This window comes from Neurospora tetraspora, assembly GCF_033439725.1.
Source record: "Neurospora tetraspora strain CBS 560.94 chromosome Unknown B0H65scaffold_9, whole genome shotgun sequence".
NCBI classification, from domain to species: domain Eukaryota; kingdom Fungi; phylum Ascomycota; class Sordariomycetes; order Sordariales; family Sordariaceae; genus Neurospora; species Neurospora tetraspora.
The window spans coordinates 674,424-693,946 of record NW_026944391.1 but is presented as its reverse complement, the minus strand read 5'-3'; the positions used below and the strand labels follow the sequence as shown (position 1 = coordinate 693,946).

General features: G+C 53.3%; 4 protein-coding genes across 4 annotated transcripts; 2 read left to right on the top strand and 2 right to left on the bottom strand.

Annotated features, from left to right (window-relative positions):
- Positions 1-154: 154 nt before the first annotated feature.
- On the bottom strand, positions 155-2,618 carry B0H65DRAFT_503143 (TRAPP trafficking subunit Trs65-domain-containing protein; the record flags this gene model as incomplete). The annotated part of the gene is made up of 3 exons (XM_062827866.1): positions 2,388-2,618; positions 2,144-2,313; positions 155-2,082 (listed from the first exon to the last, which is right to left on the bottom strand). The coding sequence occupies exons 2-3, from the start codon at positions 2,310-2,312 to the stop codon at positions 155-157; spliced, it is 2,097 nt and encodes a 698-aa protein (XP_062677015.1). The 5' UTR covers position 2,313; positions 2,388-2,618.
- A 285-nt stretch (positions 2,619-2,903) lies between these two features.
- B0H65DRAFT_436550 (uncharacterized protein) lies at positions 2,904-5,825 on the top strand (the record flags this gene model as incomplete). Its single annotated transcript, XM_062825249.1, has 5 exons — positions 2,904-3,050; positions 3,117-3,268; positions 3,325-4,498; positions 4,555-4,671; positions 4,728-5,825. The coding sequence occupies 5 exons, from the start codon at positions 2,904-2,906 to the stop codon at positions 5,823-5,825; spliced, it is 2,688 nt and encodes an 895-aa protein (XP_062677014.1).
- A 1,885-nt stretch (positions 5,826-7,710) lies between these two features.
- On the bottom strand, positions 7,711-9,785 carry B0H65DRAFT_334408 (P-loop containing nucleoside triphosphate hydrolase protein). Its single transcript, XM_062823550.1, has 5 exons — positions 9,392-9,785; positions 9,177-9,338; positions 8,266-9,123; positions 7,902-8,212; positions 7,711-7,824 (listed from the first exon to the last, which is right to left on the bottom strand). Exons 1-5 carry the CDS (start codon positions 9,555-9,557, stop codon positions 7,792-7,794), a joined length of 1,530 nt encoding a protein of 509 aa, XP_062677013.1. The 5' UTR covers positions 9,558-9,785; the 3' UTR covers positions 7,711-7,791.
- Positions 9,786-12,948: 3,163 nt separating this feature from the next.
- B0H65DRAFT_334501 (P-loop containing nucleoside triphosphate hydrolase protein) lies at positions 12,949-18,386 on the top strand. Its single transcript, XM_062823551.1, has 5 exons — positions 12,949-13,454; positions 13,510-13,539; positions 13,595-13,694; positions 13,759-17,824; positions 17,882-18,386. Exons 1-5 carry the CDS (start codon positions 13,044-13,046, stop codon positions 18,270-18,272), a joined length of 4,998 nt encoding a protein of 1,665 aa, XP_062677012.1. The 5' UTR covers positions 12,949-13,043; the 3' UTR covers positions 18,273-18,386.
- The last annotated feature ends 1,137 nt before the right edge of the window (positions 18,387-19,523 follow it).

Here is a 19,523-nt window from a genome sequence, read left to right as displayed (position 1 = left end):
TCACAAAACATCGCAAAATGATCATTAATATCTACTTTGACCATTCGGTCTACCAATCTTTCAACTAGCTTTTCGTCTGTCATAACATCAACAACAACTCCATAACCAGCTCAAATTATACTAACCACCTATCGCCCATGAAAAAAACATCATATTACTCCACAGACACCTCCTCAAACACCTCCTCCCCCTCACCCTCACCACCCTTAGCATCATCATCCCCCTCCTCCTCCTCCTCCCTCCTCCCAGCACCCCTAACAACAATAACAGGCAACTCCCTCACATCCACATGCTCCTGACTTCCCAAATCCACAATCCGCACCGCCTCAATCCCTAACACGCCCTCCCTAAGCGCCAAAAACCGCAACTCAACCACAGCGCACGCGTTCGGCGCTAGGGGCCCCACGCGCGCGTCCGCCGACAAGCACACCACCTCGGTGCTGTCCACCACGCTGCTGCGCTGCATCGCGTGCACCACGTTGTCGTCCAGCACGGCGTCGGCGATGAGCGGGTCGCGCTTGTTGGAGGGCGCGGCGGTGGAGAGGGCGCGGTGCGTGCGGACTTCGTTCCGGCGACGCTTGGGGAGCGCGTAGAGGGCTAGTTTGCGCTGGGAGGCGGGGGAGTTTCCAGAGCCAGAGCCAGAGGTGGTGGTGGTGGAGGGGGTCTCGGTGAGGATGGTGGGGGGGATGCCGCTGAGGGCGTTGGTGATGCTGATGCTGTTGCTGCGGGTGGTGACGATGGGGCCGTTGGTGGTGCCGTGGGCGGTGGTGGTGGAGGTGGAAGTGGAAGTGCCGGAAGTCGAATCGGCTGGTTTAGTGCGGTTGACAACGAACACGGTCCAAGCAAATTCCTCGCCGGCGTACACGGGCCGGTCGGGCCCGACAAAGGTCACGGTTATCCCAAAGTCGGGCACGGGCGTCTCGAAGCTGCGCTGCGTGTGGGTGATGGAGGCCTCGAGCGAGGGGAGCGCGTCCGGGCGGGTGACCGAGGGCGAGACGAGCGGCATCGAGTCGACGCCGCCGGAAATGGAAAGCTGGCTGGGCTTGTGTCGGCGCTCGATCGGCTTCGTCATGGGCGTGCCGAAGCCCGGGTTGACGGGCAGCGTGAAGTCCAAGGGCGTGGTCCACGACATGGTCAGTTTCGGCGTGCAGGGCTCGGCGCCTTGGGGCTGGACGAGGACGGCCACCTCGACCGTGATGACGAGCTCTCGGGAGGGCTGCTTGCTGATGATGTAGTCGAGCTGGCGCGGTGCGAGCCGGTAGAGGAAGGTGAGGTGGTCGTGGGCGACGCAGTGCAGGGGGAGGGCCATGAGATCTTGGCTGTTGAGGTCGTCGACCATGCCGTCGGTCACGGCTAGGTCGATCTTGTTCAGCGCGGCTTCGCAGTCGAAGAAGGGGGTGAAGTCCACCTCGAGAAGGGCGATCAGGGCTGGACTTGGTGGGCTTGTGTTGGGCCGCGCGAAGCGTACCCGCGTGTGGACGACGGGATAGACTCGAAGCCTGAGGCTTTGCATGCCCCTGAACAAACGTAGTGGCTGTTTCGTTTGTGTAACGGGAGCCACTCTGGATACTCGGAGGGCGGAAAGACGGGGTTGAATACCGCCTAGCATTGGGTCGTCGGCGAAGGACTCGAGAAGGTTGAGGCCTGCTGGTGCGCAACTTTGCATGTATCCGTCGTCGACCATGTCTCGGGATTTCCTGGGGTCGAGAAGCTTCAAGCCGGCAGTTGCTGCGAAGACGATGGAGGGTGCTTGTAGTCTCATCCTTGGTCGTGATACGAAGACGGGCATCTTCCAGATGGCGTAAATGTAGGAATTTCCATCATCCGCTATGCTGTTCTCATCCTCTTCGGCCTTTTCCTTTTCCTGCTCCTCCTCCCCGGGACTCAAGATGATGGCATCGGCTGTGTCTGGAACGAGTCCGGTGTAGATAATCTCTGCCGCCGGAGGACCTTCCCGGTCGGATCCATGTCCGTTTACAATCTGCGCCTCTAATGTAACGACTATACGGGATAGCGAGGATCGCAGTGTCTCCTCATATTGGCGAGGGGTACGGAGTACAAGATAGACATCAGCGGTCTCATCTGCAATCAAGACATGAGTAAAGTGAGAGGATAGTGCGGGTACGTGATGCCAACCTCATACCGAAAAACAGCACATCTCGTTGGCTGATGCCTTCTAGCAAGCTTGGTGGTGAAGTTGTGTCTGCCTTGAAATTGGTAGCGGATGGGATGATGTAACTGAAATAGGACTGTTCCAGAAATGCTCGGCCATCATCGTGGGTGTCGTCGTCGTCATTCATGTTATAAGCCATTCTGTTATGTAGGTATGAGTGAGTGTCGTCTGTTCAGTCGTCTGCTTCTCCTGGGTCTTTATGTGAGACCAGTACCTGACTGCCAGTTACGGTGGACGCCGGTTATGATGAATTCCTTTCCACTTGTTTGAACGTCGTGTTTGCTGGTCCAATCGCGGAGTACTAAAGATATCCCGTCATAAATCGTCTTCTCCAAATAGATCGGATGTGGAAGGTACTACAGTGAAGGCATTCAGGGGTCGTAGGTGGACTGAATCGGGCGCCGGTGTTAAGGTAACCGAGACCGACTGGTGAGGTTGAGTAACACCGCAAGTCCACAACGAACGGCAAGGGCCCGGCCGGCGCCTTCTGGAAAGCCTGGAGTGCCGGGGGCGACCCTGGAGTGACCATCCACGGCCCCACAGAAGCTGAGATGGCCCGTGCACTTTCCCGTCATTCTTTCGCCTGTCGCGCATTTTCTTGGGGTCCCCGTCCTCTTCCAATTCGCAGCCTTGAAAGTTTCAGTTTCTTCAACCCCACGACCGCATCGCTGCCCGACCCCCGACAGCATATACGGAAAGAAATATCTCTTCTCAGTAATACTCAGTCACGATGAATCCGCTGCCCGGCGGGCCGTTCCCGCAGCCAGGCCTGACCTGGCAAGAACACCGTACGCCTGATGGACGCGTGTACTACTACAACTCCCTGACGAGGGTCACGCAATGGACCAAGCCGGAGGACCTGATGACTCCCGCCGAAGTATGTTAATGGCGCTCCCAGTCCATCGCCGAAACATTTCGCAGGAAACAACTAACAGTCTCCTAGCGTGCGCTCGCCAACCAGCCATGGAAAGAATATACAGCCGAGGGCGGCAAAAAGTACTGGTACAATACCGAAACCAAGCAAAGCTCGTGGGAGATGCCTGAAGTCTACAAGCAAGCTCTTGGTGTCGGAACTACGACACCGACCAGCGCTGCGTAAGTCCTTGATTCACTCGGTCAGGCAATTCAGTAACTAACATCTTTCTCAACAGTACTCCTACCGGTCCTTTTTCGGCTCCCGGAGGTGGCCATCAAGGTGGATATGGAGGTGATAATTACCGCCCCGACCGCGATCGCGACCGTGACTATCGTGACCGTGACCGTGATCGGGACCGTGATCGTGACTATCGCGATCGGGATCGGGACCGGGATCGGGACCGTGACCACCGCGACCACCGCGACCACCGTGATCACCGAGAGCCACTGGGGGAGTCACGCCAGTTGACGTTTGGCAACAACAATGCAGCTCCAGCTTTCGTTCCTGCGACCGCCGATCCGGAATATGCGACACCAGAGGAGGCCGAGGCTGCCTTCGTCAAACTTCTGAAACGCAGTGGCGTCCAGCCCGACTGGACTTGGGAACAAACCCTCCGAGCTGTTGTCAAGGATCCTCAGTTCCGCGCCATCAAGGATCCAAAGGATCGCAGGGCCGCTTTCGAGAAGTATTGCCATGATGTCATTGTTCAGGACAAGGAGCGTGCAAAGGAGAGACTAACCAAGCTGCGCGCCGATTTCGCCACGATGCTACGGAGTCACCCGGAAATCAAGCACTACACTCGCTGGAAGACTGCTCGGCCCATGATCGAGGGCGAGACCATCTTCCGATCCACCAATGACGACAACGAGCGACGCCAGCTGTTTGAGGACTACCGTGTTGAGCTTAGGAAGACACACAAGGACCAGCAGATCGCCTTGCGCAAGAGTGCTATGGACGGTTTGATTGAGCTTCTCCCCAAACTTGACCTTGAGCCCTACACTAGGTGGTCTGAGGCACAAGGCACTATTGAGAGCACTGCAGAGTTCCAGCAGGATGAGAAGTACAAGTCCCTCAGCAAGTATGATATCCTGACCGTCTTCCAAAACCACGTCAAGGCTTTAGAACGCACCTTCAACGACTCGAGGCAAGAGGAGAAGAACAAGAAGCTGCGTAAGGAGCGCAAGAACCGCGACAATTTCTGCGCTCTTCTTGCCGAGTTGAGAAAGGATGGTAAGATCAAAGCAGGATCCAAGTGGTCCAAGATCTACCCTCTTATCGAACACGATGAGAGGTACTTGGCTATGGCCGGCCAGCCCGGCTCTACCCCCATGGAATTGTTCTGGGACGTCGTCGAGGAAGAAGAACGTGCCTTGAGAACCACCAGGAATGATATCCTGGATGTCATTGATGTGAGTACACTTGAACGAAAGGCTACTTTCGGATCTCCGCTAACCAAGGATGACAGGATAAACGGTTTGAGGTCACTCCCAAGACAACTTTCCAAGAGTTTGAAGCAATTGTGAAAGATGACCGCCGCACCGCTAACATTGAGCGCGATATTCTTGAGCTTATTTTCGAGCGTGTAAGTGACCTACATTCACCAAATGCGGGAACGAATATCTAACCAACGAAAAACAGCTTCAAGAAAAGAAGGCCAAACGGTCAGCAGATGACGACAAGCATTCTGAACGCCAGCAGCGTCGTGCCTTGGACGATCTTCGTTCGTACCTCAAGAGGTTGGAACCTCCCATCACAGTCAATGATACTTACGAGCAGGTAGAGGGTCGCATTGCTCAGAGCGACGAGTTCAAGGCCGTCACTTCCGACGAGGCTCGCCGCGGTGCCTTCGAAAAGCATATTCGCCGCTTGAAGGAAAAGGAAGAAGAGGCCGAAAGAGACCGACTGCGTCGTCGTGATCGCGGCGACTCGTATCGGGACAGGGGTGAGCGCTCTCACCGCAGCAGTGCACGCTCCGCTCGCAGCCGCAGTCCAGAACACGATCCGTACGAGGCAGACCGCCGCAAGGCCATCGCCGAGCGGGAACGCAATTTCCGCAAGTCCAGCATGGCAGAGAGCCTGCTTTCGGACCGCAGGTCAGTAGATGGTCACCATGACTCTATTCGAGACAGAGATAGGGATCGCGATCGCGAGCGTGATCGTGATCGTCGTGACTACCGTGACCGTGATCGTGAACGGGAGAGAGACCGTGATCGTGACCGTGATCGCGAGAGAGACAGGGACAGAGACCGGGAGAGGGACCGCGATCACCGGGACAGAGACCGCGACCGTGAACGTGACCGCGACCGTGATTACGACCGCCGCCCTCGCCACGACGAGCTCAACCATTATGACCGGGAACGACGCAGTCGCGACGAGGACAGGGAGAGAATCTATCGCAGGCGAGTAATGGATCGCGATGTTGATGAGCTGCCATATGGTGACGAGAGACCCAGCTCATCCCGCCGCACGCGCCCCGAAGAGGACGACCACGACCGCCGTGACGGCAGGCCCCCGGCGAAGAGAGTCAAGACCGAGCCTAGCACCACCGCTACTCCCGCCGCCGGTGCTCCTGCCGCTCCCGCCACCGCTCCCGCCGTTAAGGGTGAGGCGACGAGCCCCGCTCGTGATGGCGTCAAGTCGCCACAGCCTCAAAAACAGCAAGAGAAGGAGAAGACGCCGCCGCCACCCGCTGTCGTCCGTGCGGGTAGCGAAGAGGGCGAGATTGAGGAGGACTAAGTGCCTGACTCCGTCCAAAGCTGGCTCCAAGCCAGGATTTGTCGGGGTTACGGAAGGGTTATGTTTACCTCCGCCTGAAAGCGTTGGGAAGTCCGGATGGCTATATATGCAGTCTGAAAGTACTCTCGTACGTGTTTACCACCACCACTTCCCATGTCTAATCATCAATAGCAAAGTCCTTTTTCTGTAATTGCCTTTTTTTTCTGTCTCTCTTTTCATCCGCCTTCGTTTCGGCTTTGGCCAGGTAGAAAAATATGCACGTAACAAAAAAGTTGGATAGAACGGGCGACCGATCGGATGGTTAATGTGTTAAAACGACGGTTGTCGACAGACATCGTCCATCATCGGTGAGTTGATTATATCCTTCCGATCCCATGTGTTGTGTCGTATAGATGCTTAATGATTTAGAATATCTGTATATGTTGATATCTACTGGTGAGTTTGGCTTTCTACTCTACTGTTGAATCGTCGACCACGTAATGGCAAAGACAAATGTATCATTCTGTCTTTCAGGTGAGTCAAATGATTTTTATACGCTCAAGTGAGACTGTTTATTTTGTAGTGCATCTGAAGTAGTTGAAATAAGAATTACAGGAAGGAAGGTGAACGGGAGTCAAAAAACAAACAAATAAACAAACAAAGAAAGCAAGAAAGCAAAAAAGAAAGAAGGAAAGAAACCACAGTCACGAAAGATCATATAGTAAACAATGGCAAAAATAAGCTTCACAAATCGAGCAAAGAAAATCGTCTCGCCTATTTCTCTTCTACCAGCTCCCTAGTCAAGGTAGCAAAATGATAAGAAACACCAGTTGAAGCCGACTTAGATAGACGAACTTTGTCCAGATGAAGGGCCGAACACACTTACACAGTCCAATACTGATTTGTTTGTTTATTAGCTCGAAACCTCGGTTGGGTCAACTTTCCTAGGCGTTTCGTTTTCAGATTCGATTCATGCGGGCCGGGCCAATCCATAATTAAAGTCTGATCTGGTCTGATCTGTCTTGGAATATCCCATCAATTCTGGTGGTGCTGAATATCGATGTCGTGTTAAATCTTGTGGATGATGCATTTTCGATCATCTGTACTTAACCATTCCAATACGTCCTTTTTGCAAGGTTTGGGATATAGCTCGGGATAGATCTCGTCCAAAATAGCAGTTAAGGAGTATCAAGCTAACAAACAAACCAGCATTAGATTGTATGGACGGCATGGCGCACGCCTTTGCCCTCGCGGCAAGGGACGAGGCGTTTCTCGTCCTGAAGAATGAATGCCTGCTCTGCAGCAAGAGAAGCGTGATACCACAGCTGAAGTGAATGCAGTAGAAAAAAATAAGTTCATATGTTTGTTCCCACTTTAAATTCACGCACATTTACATCAACTAGTTAGATCCATTGCCTTTCCCTCCCAGACTTCTTCCCCTTTTCCCATTCCCATTCTTTTTGCTTTGGCCCCCCTCAAAACGCTCGCTCGGTTTTGAGAGTCCCGGCAGCAGTCGCCCTGCTTGACCCGTTGCCCCTCAATCTACAAAAAGTTTCCATCCAGGTAGGGTGGTTTTCCCCCGTTCATGGTTGTAATCAACCCTCAAGCAAGGCTTTCGTCAAACCCCAAGAAAAAGACAGCGCAAACTTCTCTCTCACAGAACATGTGACGGGGGGTATATATCTCTTCTTTTTGTAGGACCAGGCAACAGGGGACAGACTGCCGCCGCCGGGGTTAATCATCCGGCTCGCCATCCTCAGAAGAGGAAGAGGCAGTGTCGAATTCAGGACCAGAACCGCCGCCGCCGCTACCGCTACCGCTACCATCCCTGGCGCCGCAATGAATGGAGGAACTGCCGTTTTCTTTTTGGACGCCTAGAACGCCGAAATCCGATGCATCATCATAACAACGGCGGTGGCGTTTGGTATCATTGCCTCTGCCGCTATTTTTATTATTTTTGTGAAGAACATCTTTGGAGATGCCCTCTTTAACTGCTCTTCTCGGGATCGTCTAAGAAGAACTATAGCAAAGAGAAGATGTCAGCATGGAGTCGCAGTATGGGAGTAACCCCAAGATTGATATAGAACGAAAACTTACGTAGTTGCCGCCGAGCTTCTGCTCCTGGTCGAGCTGAGAGTTCAACTTGTTGATACGAGGGCGGTAGTTGGTAGGATCACGACGGAAAGTGACATCAAGGTTCTTCAAGAAGGTGTTGCAGCCGGTGAGCAGAGACTCGGGCTTGTTGGCGTGAGCGTCGATACCGGGCTTGCCATCGAAGACAATGACACGGTCGGCAAGGTAGGTGGCCATGATGAAATCGTGCTCGACGATGAAGGCGGTCTTCTTGGCGTGCATGATGAAACGCTTGATGACACGGGAAGCAATGATACGCTGCTCGGAGTCGAGATCTAGACGGAGGTTAGCAATGCATTTCCATGGGGTGGGAAAGAGGTTCACGTACAGGCAGAAGGCTCATCAATGAGGTAGATATCAGCAGGGATACCGAGAGCAAGAACAATAGCAACTCTTTGAAGTTCACCACCGGACAGATGCTTGACTTCCTGGTCAATGAAATCATCAAGCTTCAGGGGCTTAACGACATCAGTCTGGAACTGAGGAGACAAGAAAGCAGCCTTGATCTTCTTGAAGAACAGCTGGCGAACGGTACCCTCGAACTTGGGAGTGATGGTCTGGGGCTTCATGGAGATCTTCATCTCAGGAACCCTCTTGGTGCCATCAGGTTTGAGAACACCGGCCAAGAGACGGCAGAAGGTGGTCTTTCCGGTACCGTTCTCACCCATCATGACGATAATCTCCGAGTCGGAGAAAGAGCCGGCGTCGATGGACAGGTGGAAGTTGCCCATGGTCTTCTCCATGGCAGGGTACTTGAAGGCGCGCGACTTCTCCTGAATGAACTCCTCAGTGCCTTCGGCAATGCGGAAGGTCAAGCTCTCGTCACGGAAACGCAAGTTCTCGGTAGGAATGTGACCGTCGAGGAAAATGTTGATACCTTCACGGACGGAGTGAGGGAGGGTGACGACACCGTAGACGGCGGGCTGACCGTAGAGACAGCAGACGTAATCGGAGAGGTAGTCGAGGACGGACAAATCGTGCTCGACAACGATGACGTAGTCGTCGGGGCGGAGGAGGGAGCGAATGATGCGGGCGGCACTCAATCTTTGCTTGACATCGAGATACGAGGAAGGCTCGTCGAACATGTAGACATCGGCCTTTTGAACGCAGACGGTACCGATGGCGAAACGCTGAAGCTCACCACCGGAAAGGAGGGTAACATCACGGTCGTAGATATGGCGCAACTCTATTCGAGATTATTAGTCACATGTCACGAAGCGCAAAGCATGTTGAACCTACCAAGGGTGTCGAGAACCTCGTCGAGGTTATCGAGGGAACGGCGGCCCTCAATAAGGAACTTGACGCTCTTATCAGGGGTGCGGATGGCCTTGGGGATCTGGTCGACGTACTGGGGCTTGACAACAGCCTTCAGGTCGTCCTCGAGGAGCTTGGTGAAGTAGTCTGTAAAAAGTCAATGCTCTGATCTCCTGTTCAGACTTTCCGAATATCCTTACTCTGCAACTCCGAACCGCGGAAGTACTTGATGACGTCCTCCCAGTCGGGGGGGTTATCGTATCTGCCCAGGTTGGGCTTGAGCTTTCCAGAGAGAATCTTGAGCGCGGTACTCTTGCCGATACCGTTGGTTCCAACAAGACCCAAAACGTTGCCGGGACGGGGCATGGGAAGACGGTGAAGCTTGAAGCTGTTGGCGGCATAGCGATGAGTGATCTGGCTCTCGAGGTTGGTGGGCAGGTTGATAATGGTGATGGCGCCGAAGGGGCAGCGCTTGGGGCAGATACCACAACCAATGCACAGCTGTTCGGAGATGAAGGCGATGCGCGACTCGGGAGCCACCTAGAAGTCGGATGTCAGGAGGATATTGTCGCGCAAAACACGGGGATCGTATATTACCTCGATCTAGTAGAGAGCAGTTAGTTGCCTGGTCTTGTTCATAGGTAACAAGAGAGAGAGCTTACACAGAGTTTACCGGAGCGCACAACGGGGCATGACTTCTTGCATTCCTGGCGACACTTCTTGGGCTTGCACTTGTCGCTACTGACGATAGCGATACTATAGACACGAAACAGTCAGCAAGGTGGAAGCTAGACGGCGCATACGGCCAGGCCAGCACAGGCCAGTTGTGCTTCTATAAGCAGCGCACACATGCGTGGGGAACGTAAACGCACCGAGTGAGTTTGTCCGACATCTTGTCTGTGGTTTCGCTTTGCGAACTGGTCGAGATGGGTAGCTAGGCGCAAAACGGGAAACGGGGGAGGGGGAGAAATTCTCAAGGTGCCGCAGGTCTCGGAATGCTACGAGCAGAGTGGAGGTCCAAACAAGGCGGAGGAGGCTGACACTCTTTCTCCAGAGGCAACGTGGGTCGACGTGAATGTCTTGTCCCAAAAAATGTCGAGACAGCTGCACCGTGCGCCGAGTCTGGTGTGTGGAGGGGCAGGGCAAATCGTGAAAAGACCCCGCTTGCCCGCCTGTGCAGCTCCGCAACGCTGGACCAACATGGCAACAGGGTAGGGGCTAGCTTAGTGTAAGCTGAAATGTGCCACGGTTGATAGGTAGGTTACCAAAGTCCACTGTTCCCGCTGTTATTGCTTGCCTTGCCCCTGTGTGCATTTCCATATAACGACCGATATAAATTCCACCTCCCTTTCTGGTCAACTCTCAGTCGACATCCCTCATCGGTCGCACTACAGTATCTAGCTGATGTTCACGCAGTACTTAGTTGTAGGGCCCGGGTGGTCGTCAACATTGGGATTTTACTATTGTTCCTCTGTCTCTTTGTTCCGTTTCCGCTTCCCATCGATCTTCCGCTTCCTTTCAGCACAGCTTCTGTCTTAACTTACAGTGACCCAAGTGGCATCGCGGAGAGTTGAATAATCTTGGGCGTGTAATGTCTTTGCTGGGGTCGGTTTGTTACTCATTATCGGCCAAAACATGTCCATTTTCCGCTGAACACAGCCTCACATCTCTCGATATACTCACCGCTTTCATTGGATCATTACACATGATACCTGGATATATTCAACAACATTGCTGCTCTCTTTTCCAGGTGATGATAGTTTTCTCTGTGGGTGAACCCATCCGGCCCATCTTTACACAAGCGGGCGTGTTGAAGCCTATACCGCATGTCTCTGGTGCTCCCTCGGCTAGTAACGATTCATCATACTGTTTGTTTGGATGGAAGTTTGGTCGACGACATCAAGTTTATCATGACGCTCGGTGGGAGGAGGTGCGGAGTTGGGGTTGACAACGCCGCCGTACCGATAACGAGAAACCCTCGCAGCATGATGCCGTCAATGACCACGATGCAGAGAGGCGCAGAATTACTCGGACTTCCGAAGCTATGGCTGCCCATCGACGTATGTTCCCTCCGCCCAGCAACTCGCAACCACCTTATTCTGAACTAGTCTAGAATGAGTGAAATCTGAAGGGATTGGTAGTTCGTTGGTGAGGCAGGCAAGGACAAGGTGTCTGGTTGTGTCCGATTCTCTCTGGCAGTTTATGCGGCTCTCGGGCTTCGTTCAAGGTGGAATGGCTTAGACGTGGCCCCGCACAGTCACTTACAAGATATTGTCGGCCTTACCTGCGTCGGCTTGCTGTAGGTTCTCTTCGGAGCTCCAGTGGCGGGGACGTCACCTCGGTGCCGGTGCTCGCGGTGTAACAAGCACCTGGACGAGACCAAGTGCATGCCCATCTGGCTGGCACCTGCGCCGGAGCTGACAAAGAATAGCCCTCGACGCCAGCATGCCTACCTAGAAAAACCGGGCGACGTCTACGTAGCTTGCCGTCCATCTTCATCCTTTACCATCCCAAGTCGCACCGACAAGGTGTATGTGCCATCAACCCACGACAACACTTTTCTGAATCATTCGTTATATCAATCGTCCAGTGTTGTATGACCTGGTAACCGGTTAACCAAACCATACCTCCAAACCATTCCTCCATTCAATCGGCCACACATCTCACCTGCCTCACACCGCCCACGCCGTCTGGAATCGGAGTGGGCAACCAACGGGTTGACAAGTTCCAGCAATTGTATCTGACCAGACCAAGGTCAGGCTCGAGCCGCGTTGGTTAGTTTGTTTCCTCTCATTCGTCCTTTCAAACCTAAACTTACAAGAAAGATTGGATCTTACAGGTCCTCGTCACACAACTCAAGTCCGTGCGTTGCGGGCAGAAAGGCAAGGATCGTGACAGCGCCCATCTGACTGGATTGGGCGAGTGTACTTTCTGGTGCTAAAAAGAGAAGGTAAGATCACAAGACGTGCGTTACATTTCGGTTTCTGTAATTACGAAGCTGAAACCTTACAGTATCTCTGGCGGCAGCTGAGAACCTGAGCCTGCTGTGCTAGTGAAGGGACGCCCCACACTTCCAGGAAAAGCCCCGGCCAATCAGCGGGCGGGACCGAGCAAGCATTGAGCTGAGGGCAAGCGGGCCTCGTCTGAAGCACAAGCCAGGCAGTGGCCCACTGGCGTTGCTGGTTCGATTCTTCTCCTCCGTCCATCACTGCGATTTTCCGCTACACCATCACCACTGCCAGCCCCCTCCCAGGGTCTCCGGCCTTGACCATTTCCCCCACCACCACTCCTCCGGCACCGCGATTGTGCATCTCGGACTTGAAGATTCACACGTCAGTCTGCTGCCTGGAGGCTCTTAATTCTTCCATGACTTGTGAGTCCTGCCACTGCCGCCCACTGCCCACTGCCCACTGCCCACTGCGTGCCCTGCCCCAGTATCGCCTTGCGTTTTCCCCATCATTTCGCCCATCGAAGCGGGCCTCGTCGCCTTCGATATCCATCGTCTACCAGCCTGTAGAGGTCGCCAGACCGTCGATCCTTGATGAATATCGTCTCTACAGCTGCTGCAGACCATGGCCTGCTCTCCCGTGCCCTCCACGCGCCCACACGCGACTGCCATCGCCGTCGCCGTCCGCCTCATCGTCCACAGCCTTGCCTCCATCACTTACACGCGAGCCAATGCGACAATCATCATTGAGAGTCGTCCGCTGCCCCGATACCGGATTTCTCTGATGATTCCGGGTCGCAAGCGTGGCCTCTTTCCACCGCCCTAAGTAGTGATCCGTAAATGACGCGTACCGCTGGCTGACATCGTCGTCTTACAGCAGGCAGCCTCCGCGTCTAAATCTCAAAATGTCGACATCTCCCGAATCCGGTCCGGTGTTCGGGCATGTGTCACCGCCGGCGGATGACAGCCACTTCAACTTTACCAACGATAACGAAAGCACGAGCGATCTTTCCGACGTTAATGCCGCCGACGCTGACCCGAATGACGACGCCGACGCCCAGTCATACCAGCCTGCCGACGAGGCTACCTCGCCCATACAAAAGCCCGAGTTGACGCTCGAGGAAGCGTCCGATTCAAGTAATAACGACGCGTCAGATGATGGAGACTTTGACGCCCCCGATAGCCCCGGGTCTGCTCAGAGCAACGAAGTCGTGTCTGCCTCATCGTCCCGTACCGCCGTGAAGCGCAAAGTCGCCCACGCGACCGAGGATGATTACATTAGGGAGAATCCTGCCCTGTATGGGTTGAGGAGGAGTGTACGAATATCCCGCATTCCTTGATCTGGTGTACCATGCTAACGGCTCGCAACAGTCACGCCCTACACAACGCCGCGCCCAGATCGTAAGTGGATTAACCTGAGCTCCCATCGTTTCGCCTCTCCTAACCAAGTAAACAGATCGACTCAGACGAGGAAGATGAACCATCCGAATCGGATTCCGCACCAGTGTCTAGAAAGCCAGCAGCGAAAAGGCGTCGGATTGAACGCTCGTTGCCTAGTAAGTCTTCATCCGTCATACTCCTCGGCATTTCGTTTCGCCGCTGACTTGTCGAAACTTCCAGCTTCCAAGCGTGGCACGCCTGCTCGCCAACCCTCAATCGATGATTCCGACTCGGACACATATGGAGGCGCCAAAGCCCGCAGCTTCCAAAGGAAGGTCCGCAGGCAACAAGAACAGGACCCCGCCTTGGCTTTTAGCGAAAAGCGATGGTCTAGCCGTCGGGCTGCTCAGGTCTCAGCCGGCGCCTACCAAGAAAGTGACGCGGAAGAGGATGAGGAGGACGACTCCGAGCTTACCCCCAACTACTGGCCTGCCAATGTCGAGGATAACTCGCCATACATCGAGAAAATCCTCGGTCATCGTCCCAAGGAGGGTGTCGAGCTCACAGTGGATGCCACGCGACACGATTTTGAGTACTTCATCAAATGGCAGGGCCAATCATACCCCCACAACACCTGGGAAACTACGGAGACTGTCGCAGGCTTCCGAGGCTTTCGCCGCCTCGAAAACTATTACAAGAAGGTTGTGGAGTACGAACTGGAGATGCAATTCGGTGGCGATGATATTAGTCCGGAGCAAAAAGAGCAGTGGTACCTGGACAGAGAACGCGAACAAGAGGCCCTCGAAGACTACACAAAGGTCGAACGCGTTGTGGCTGTCAGAGATGGCGATGAGGGCACCGAGTATTACATCAAGTGGAAGGGCCTGCAGTACGACGAGTGCACCTGGGAAGCTGAGTCTCTCGTGACCGAGCTTGCTCAGGACAAGATCGACCAGTTCCTCGACCGATGCAACCGGTCATGGCAGTCCGACCGCAAGCAAACCAATCCCGATACCCGGTCGAGGATGACAAAACTGGAGAAGCAGCCTGACTACATCAAAGGAGGCGAGCTTCGCGAGTTTCAAATGAAGGGTCTCAACTTCCTTGCCCTCAACTGGGTCCGCGGCAACAATGTCATCTTGGCCGATGAAATGGGTCTGGGAAAGACGGTGCAAAGCGTCTCGTTTCTCAGCTGGTTACGGAATGAACGCGGCCAGGAAGGACCGTTCCTTGTCGTCGCGCCTCTCAGCGTTATCCCAGCTTGGTGCGATACCTTTAACCATTGGGCTCCGGATCTTAATTACGTCGTTTACCTGGGCCCTGAGGCAGCTCGGTCCAATATCCGAGATTACGAACTTTTTGTGGATGGCAACCCGAAGAAGACCAAGTTCAATGTCTTAGTCACTTCCTATGACTACATCTTGGCCGATGCGGACCATCTCAAGAACATCAAATGGCAAGTTCTCGCTGTTGACGAGGCCCACCGCCTCAAGAACCGAGAATCACAGCTCTACATCAAGCTTGACAACTTCGGCGTCCCCTGCAAAGTCCTTATTACAGGCACACCCATTCAGAACAACCTGGCCGAACTTTCAGCCCTCCTCGACTTCCTCAACCCCGGAAAAGTCGTCATTGATGAGGAGCTTGAAGCGTTGTCTACTGCCGACAACAAAGGCCCGACTGATGAAGAACAGGATGAGGCCAGGCGAATGAGGACCCAAGACAAGCTCCGCGACTTGCATAAGTCAATCGCTCCTTTCATTCTCCGTCGTACCAAGGAGACGGTCGAGTCGGACCTTCCCCCCAAAACCGAGAAGATCATCCGAGTTGAGTTGTCTGACGTGCAGCTTGACTACTACAAGAACATTCTCACACGCAACTACGCTGCCCTCAGCGACGCGAGCAACGGCCACAAGCAATCGTTGCTTAACATTATGATGGAGCTGAAGAAAGTCAGTAACCACCCGTACATGTTTCAGGGTGCCGAGGAGCGTGTCCTCAACGGCAGCACCCGCCGTGAAGACCAGATCAAGGGTCTCATTACAAGCAGCGGCAAGATGATGCTTCTCGATCAGCTGCTGGCGAAACTCAGGAAGGACGGACATCGTGTTCTGATCTTCAGTCAGATGGTCAAGATGCTGGACATCTTGGGTGACTATCTCCGTGTTCGTGGATATCAATTCCAGCGACTCGACGGTACTATTCCTGCCGGCCCAAGACGTATGGCCATCAATCATTTCAACGCCGAGGGCAGCGACGATTTCTGCTTCCTCTTGTCTACCCGTGCCGGTGGCCTTGGAATCAACCTTATGACGGCTGATACTGTCATCATCTATGACTCGGACTGGAATCCCCAGGCCGATCTACAGGCCATGGCTCGAGCTCACCGTATCGGCCAGAAGAGACCTGTTAATGTCTACCGCCTCGTGGCCAAGCAGACTATTGAAGAGGAAGTTGTGAAGCGTGCTCGTAACAAGCTCTTCTTGGAGTATCTCACCATTCAGGCCGGTGTGGCAGATGAAGGCAAGGCTCTCAAAGAGCAGTTCAAGGAGCGCGGCCTCAAGATGGATGAGGCCAAGACTGCTGAGGATATCTCGATGATCCTCAAGATGCGTTCCCAGAACCTGTTTGAACAGTCCAGCAACCAGCAGAAGCTGGAGCAGCTCGATATCGATGCCATCCTTGAGAATGCCGAAGTTACCAAAACCGATGTCGATGACAAGATCAACCTTAGCAGTGGTGGTATCGACTGGGATAACTGGATGCAGGTCACTGATGTTAAAGTCGACGATCTCGCCCTTGACTGGGATCAGATCATTCCAGCCGAGCAGCTTGCTGCCATCAAGGCTGAGGAGAACAGAAAGAAAGAGGAGGAGTACTTGGCAAGAACGATAGAGGAGAATGCTCCTAGAAAAGCTGCGTTGAAAGGCTCCAAGAAGAGCGCAGAAAACGATCGAGCTGAGCGTCTGGCAAAGAAGCGACAACGCGAGAGGGAAGAGCAGGAAGAGCTCGAAGAGCAGCGTGCATTGCTTTCCGATCCCAAACGCCCCCTCAATGAGAAGGAAACCCGAAACCTTATCAGAGCCTTCTTCAGGTACGGTTCCTTGGACGACCGCGAAGAAGAGGTTGTCCAGGATGCTCGCCTTAGTGACAGAGATCGGGACTTTTTAAAGTCTATCATCGAGGACCTTGTCATTATCAGTCGCCGCGCTGTAGATGCGAACAATGAGAGACTTCGCGAAGAAGAACAAAGGGCTGGCAAGCCACTGGCGAAGAAGGACAAGAAGGCTGTACTTGTCGATTTTGGCGAGGTGCGGAAAGTCAACGCAGAGACTGTCGTGGAGCGTCCCCCTCAGCTCAAACTTTTGCGCCGCGTCCTTCGGGAGCAAGCAGATATTCTCACTTTCAGGCTTCCTGAAGCTTCCAAGGCTGCCGCATATACTTGCGACTGGGGTGCACGCGAGGATGCCATGCTGCTTATTGGAATCGACAGGTACGGATTTGGTGCCTGGACGCAAATCAGGGATGATCCTGAGTTGCAGATGCATGACAAGTTCTTCCTGGAGGAGCATCGTGTCGACAAACGGGAAGAACGAAAGAAGACGGAGGCTGTAGGGATTCAATCCCCCGGTGCTGTTCATTTGGTCCGGAGGTCCGAGTACCTCCTGTCTGTACTGTTGGCCAAACACTCCAATGATGCTGCTGCTAAGAAGGCAGTAGAGAACCACCATCGGAGCAAGAAGCTTCTCACGAACAACGGCCACCGACGCGGCGAAGCTAGCTCCATCTCCGGGTCCCCTGCACCATTGGGCGCTAAGAAGTCTATTCCTCACAGGGACCATCACTATCGGACTCTCAGCAACGCGAATGACCGGGGAACCCCCAGGCCAGACCACAAACGGAAGTACACAGATGATTACGAAGAGCGCAGCTCGAAGCATCGTCGTGTAGAAGACGAACGTCGTGGTACGGATAGCAAGCTCGACAAAAAGAAGGATAAGGCACCCAAGGTCGATCCCGAAACCTTGGAGAAATGGAAGCGAGACAGGCAGAAGGCGGTGGAGCGCTTCCATGAACTTGCCAAGTTGAACAATGACGAGATCGATAGCTCGGACAACTTCCAACTTGTTTGGTCTCTGCTTCGGCCACTCAAAGCGAACATGGAACGGATCATGTACTCTAAGGAACGTTTTCCTGCGGCCAAAGAACGCGCCAAAATTTTGGGAGAGGAGATTCGTGCATTTGGCAATTTCCTTAAGCAGCTGGAAGAGAAGAGTCCGCTGGATGGTTTGGAGCCACAGTTCTGGTAAGTCTACAAACTCGATCAGATTTTGCTTTTTTCACTGGCTAACAATATATGCAGGGAATTCCTTTCTTCAATCTGGCCCATTGGAGAGGTCAAGGTGTCAGGCCGAAGACTCCAACGAATGTTCGGCGACCTTTGCAAGAAGGATGGCGAGAACAAGGAGGACAGATCTCAGAATCTGAAGAAGCCGAGTCGCCAGGATCTGGAAGATGGCGAGATTGCCAGCGATCGCGACGATCGAAGATCTCGTGACCCTTACCGCGACGACCGGCGTGAGGACCGCCGCGAAGAGCGACGAGAGGAGCCTAAACGGCGCCCGAACTATTACGAGAATGGCGATCGACTCAACTTTTATCGCCATCGTAGGGACATCGATAGGGGAGCACCGATCCGTCACTCGTGGCAGAGCAGCAGCCGCAGTCCCTCTCAGCAGCAACGGCCTTACTAAGGGAACCCTCCCTCCGGTCCATGGGTTTTATTACCCATCTATAATTGTTACTCAGCTCTTGCATTGTCTGGCGTACGGGTTTAGATATCTCGACTGGGGTTGTTCTGATTTTTCTGCTCCTCTATCCTCATGTGGGAGTTGACAAGCACACAGGCGTGGGTGTTGCATTGGAACGAGCGATACCTGTGATGAGGAGTTATTTATGTTACAAAAAGGGCGCGCGCGTTTATGAGGTTTAGGTTCAGCATCATCTTATCGCTGATGATGGTTATTTTTGTTGTGTGTGGTTTTGCGAAACCGCGTGCGCCGATGCAGAAAAGAAAGGCACACGCAAGCAAGCGTTCTACTACTAGTCAGGCACTTCATCATAATGATTCTTCATCATTCTACATCATGGCGAAAGCATGTCTCACACTCACAGTTTTGGTTTTCTTTTTTCAGTTATCTCAACAACAACATAAAATGAGGGGAATGGAATGGTTGGTTGGTTGGTTCTGCAAAGCGTACAAAGAAGGGAAAGAAGAAAACTCTGTCGATACCTCTTGCAAAAATTCGAGGATCACTTATTTAGGAACAGGGGATGATGCAAAGAGAAGGAGAAAGGACCGCGCGTTGTTATTGTGTTTTTTTTCCCACTCCTTCCGAGAGTGGTTACAGTTTAACTTAGAGAGAGAGAGAGAGAAGAGAACATTGATATGATATCCATAAAGCATCGCCGATCTTGTGTCTTTCTTCTGTTTATTCTGCGTGTGTCCTGGAGCGTTCGTCCTTGTTGATGAAGAGAGTGAGTGCATTCTCGTCATTTTTCTTTCTTTCTGTCTATCCTCATATGTGTATCATTTGTCAATGGCCGGATGTCCTCGTCAGGGCTAGAAACGCCTCCTCCTTCCTATGACGTTCTAGAGAGTCGAGGGGGGGTGGGGATCGATCGCATACATGCATTTTGAGTTAGAAATCAACAACATCATTCAACAACTTTGTCATGTCCTCTTAAGCTTTCTCATTACTTACCAGGCAGGCAGCCAGCGCTATGTGATAGTGACGAGCTCGAGACGGACGGATAGCGGTGCGTTTGTAAAACGTCAGGATCATCATAGATAGGTACGTTAAAGGAAGAAAGACACTTGACACCCAGACGTGCCCAGAACGAACCACCTATGTTCGTTCCCGTTCTCTCCATTCAGTCAGTTGGTCGCCGTAAATCCTTTCCTTTGCTTTCCTTTCCTTTCCTTTGTTTACTTGAACATCTGT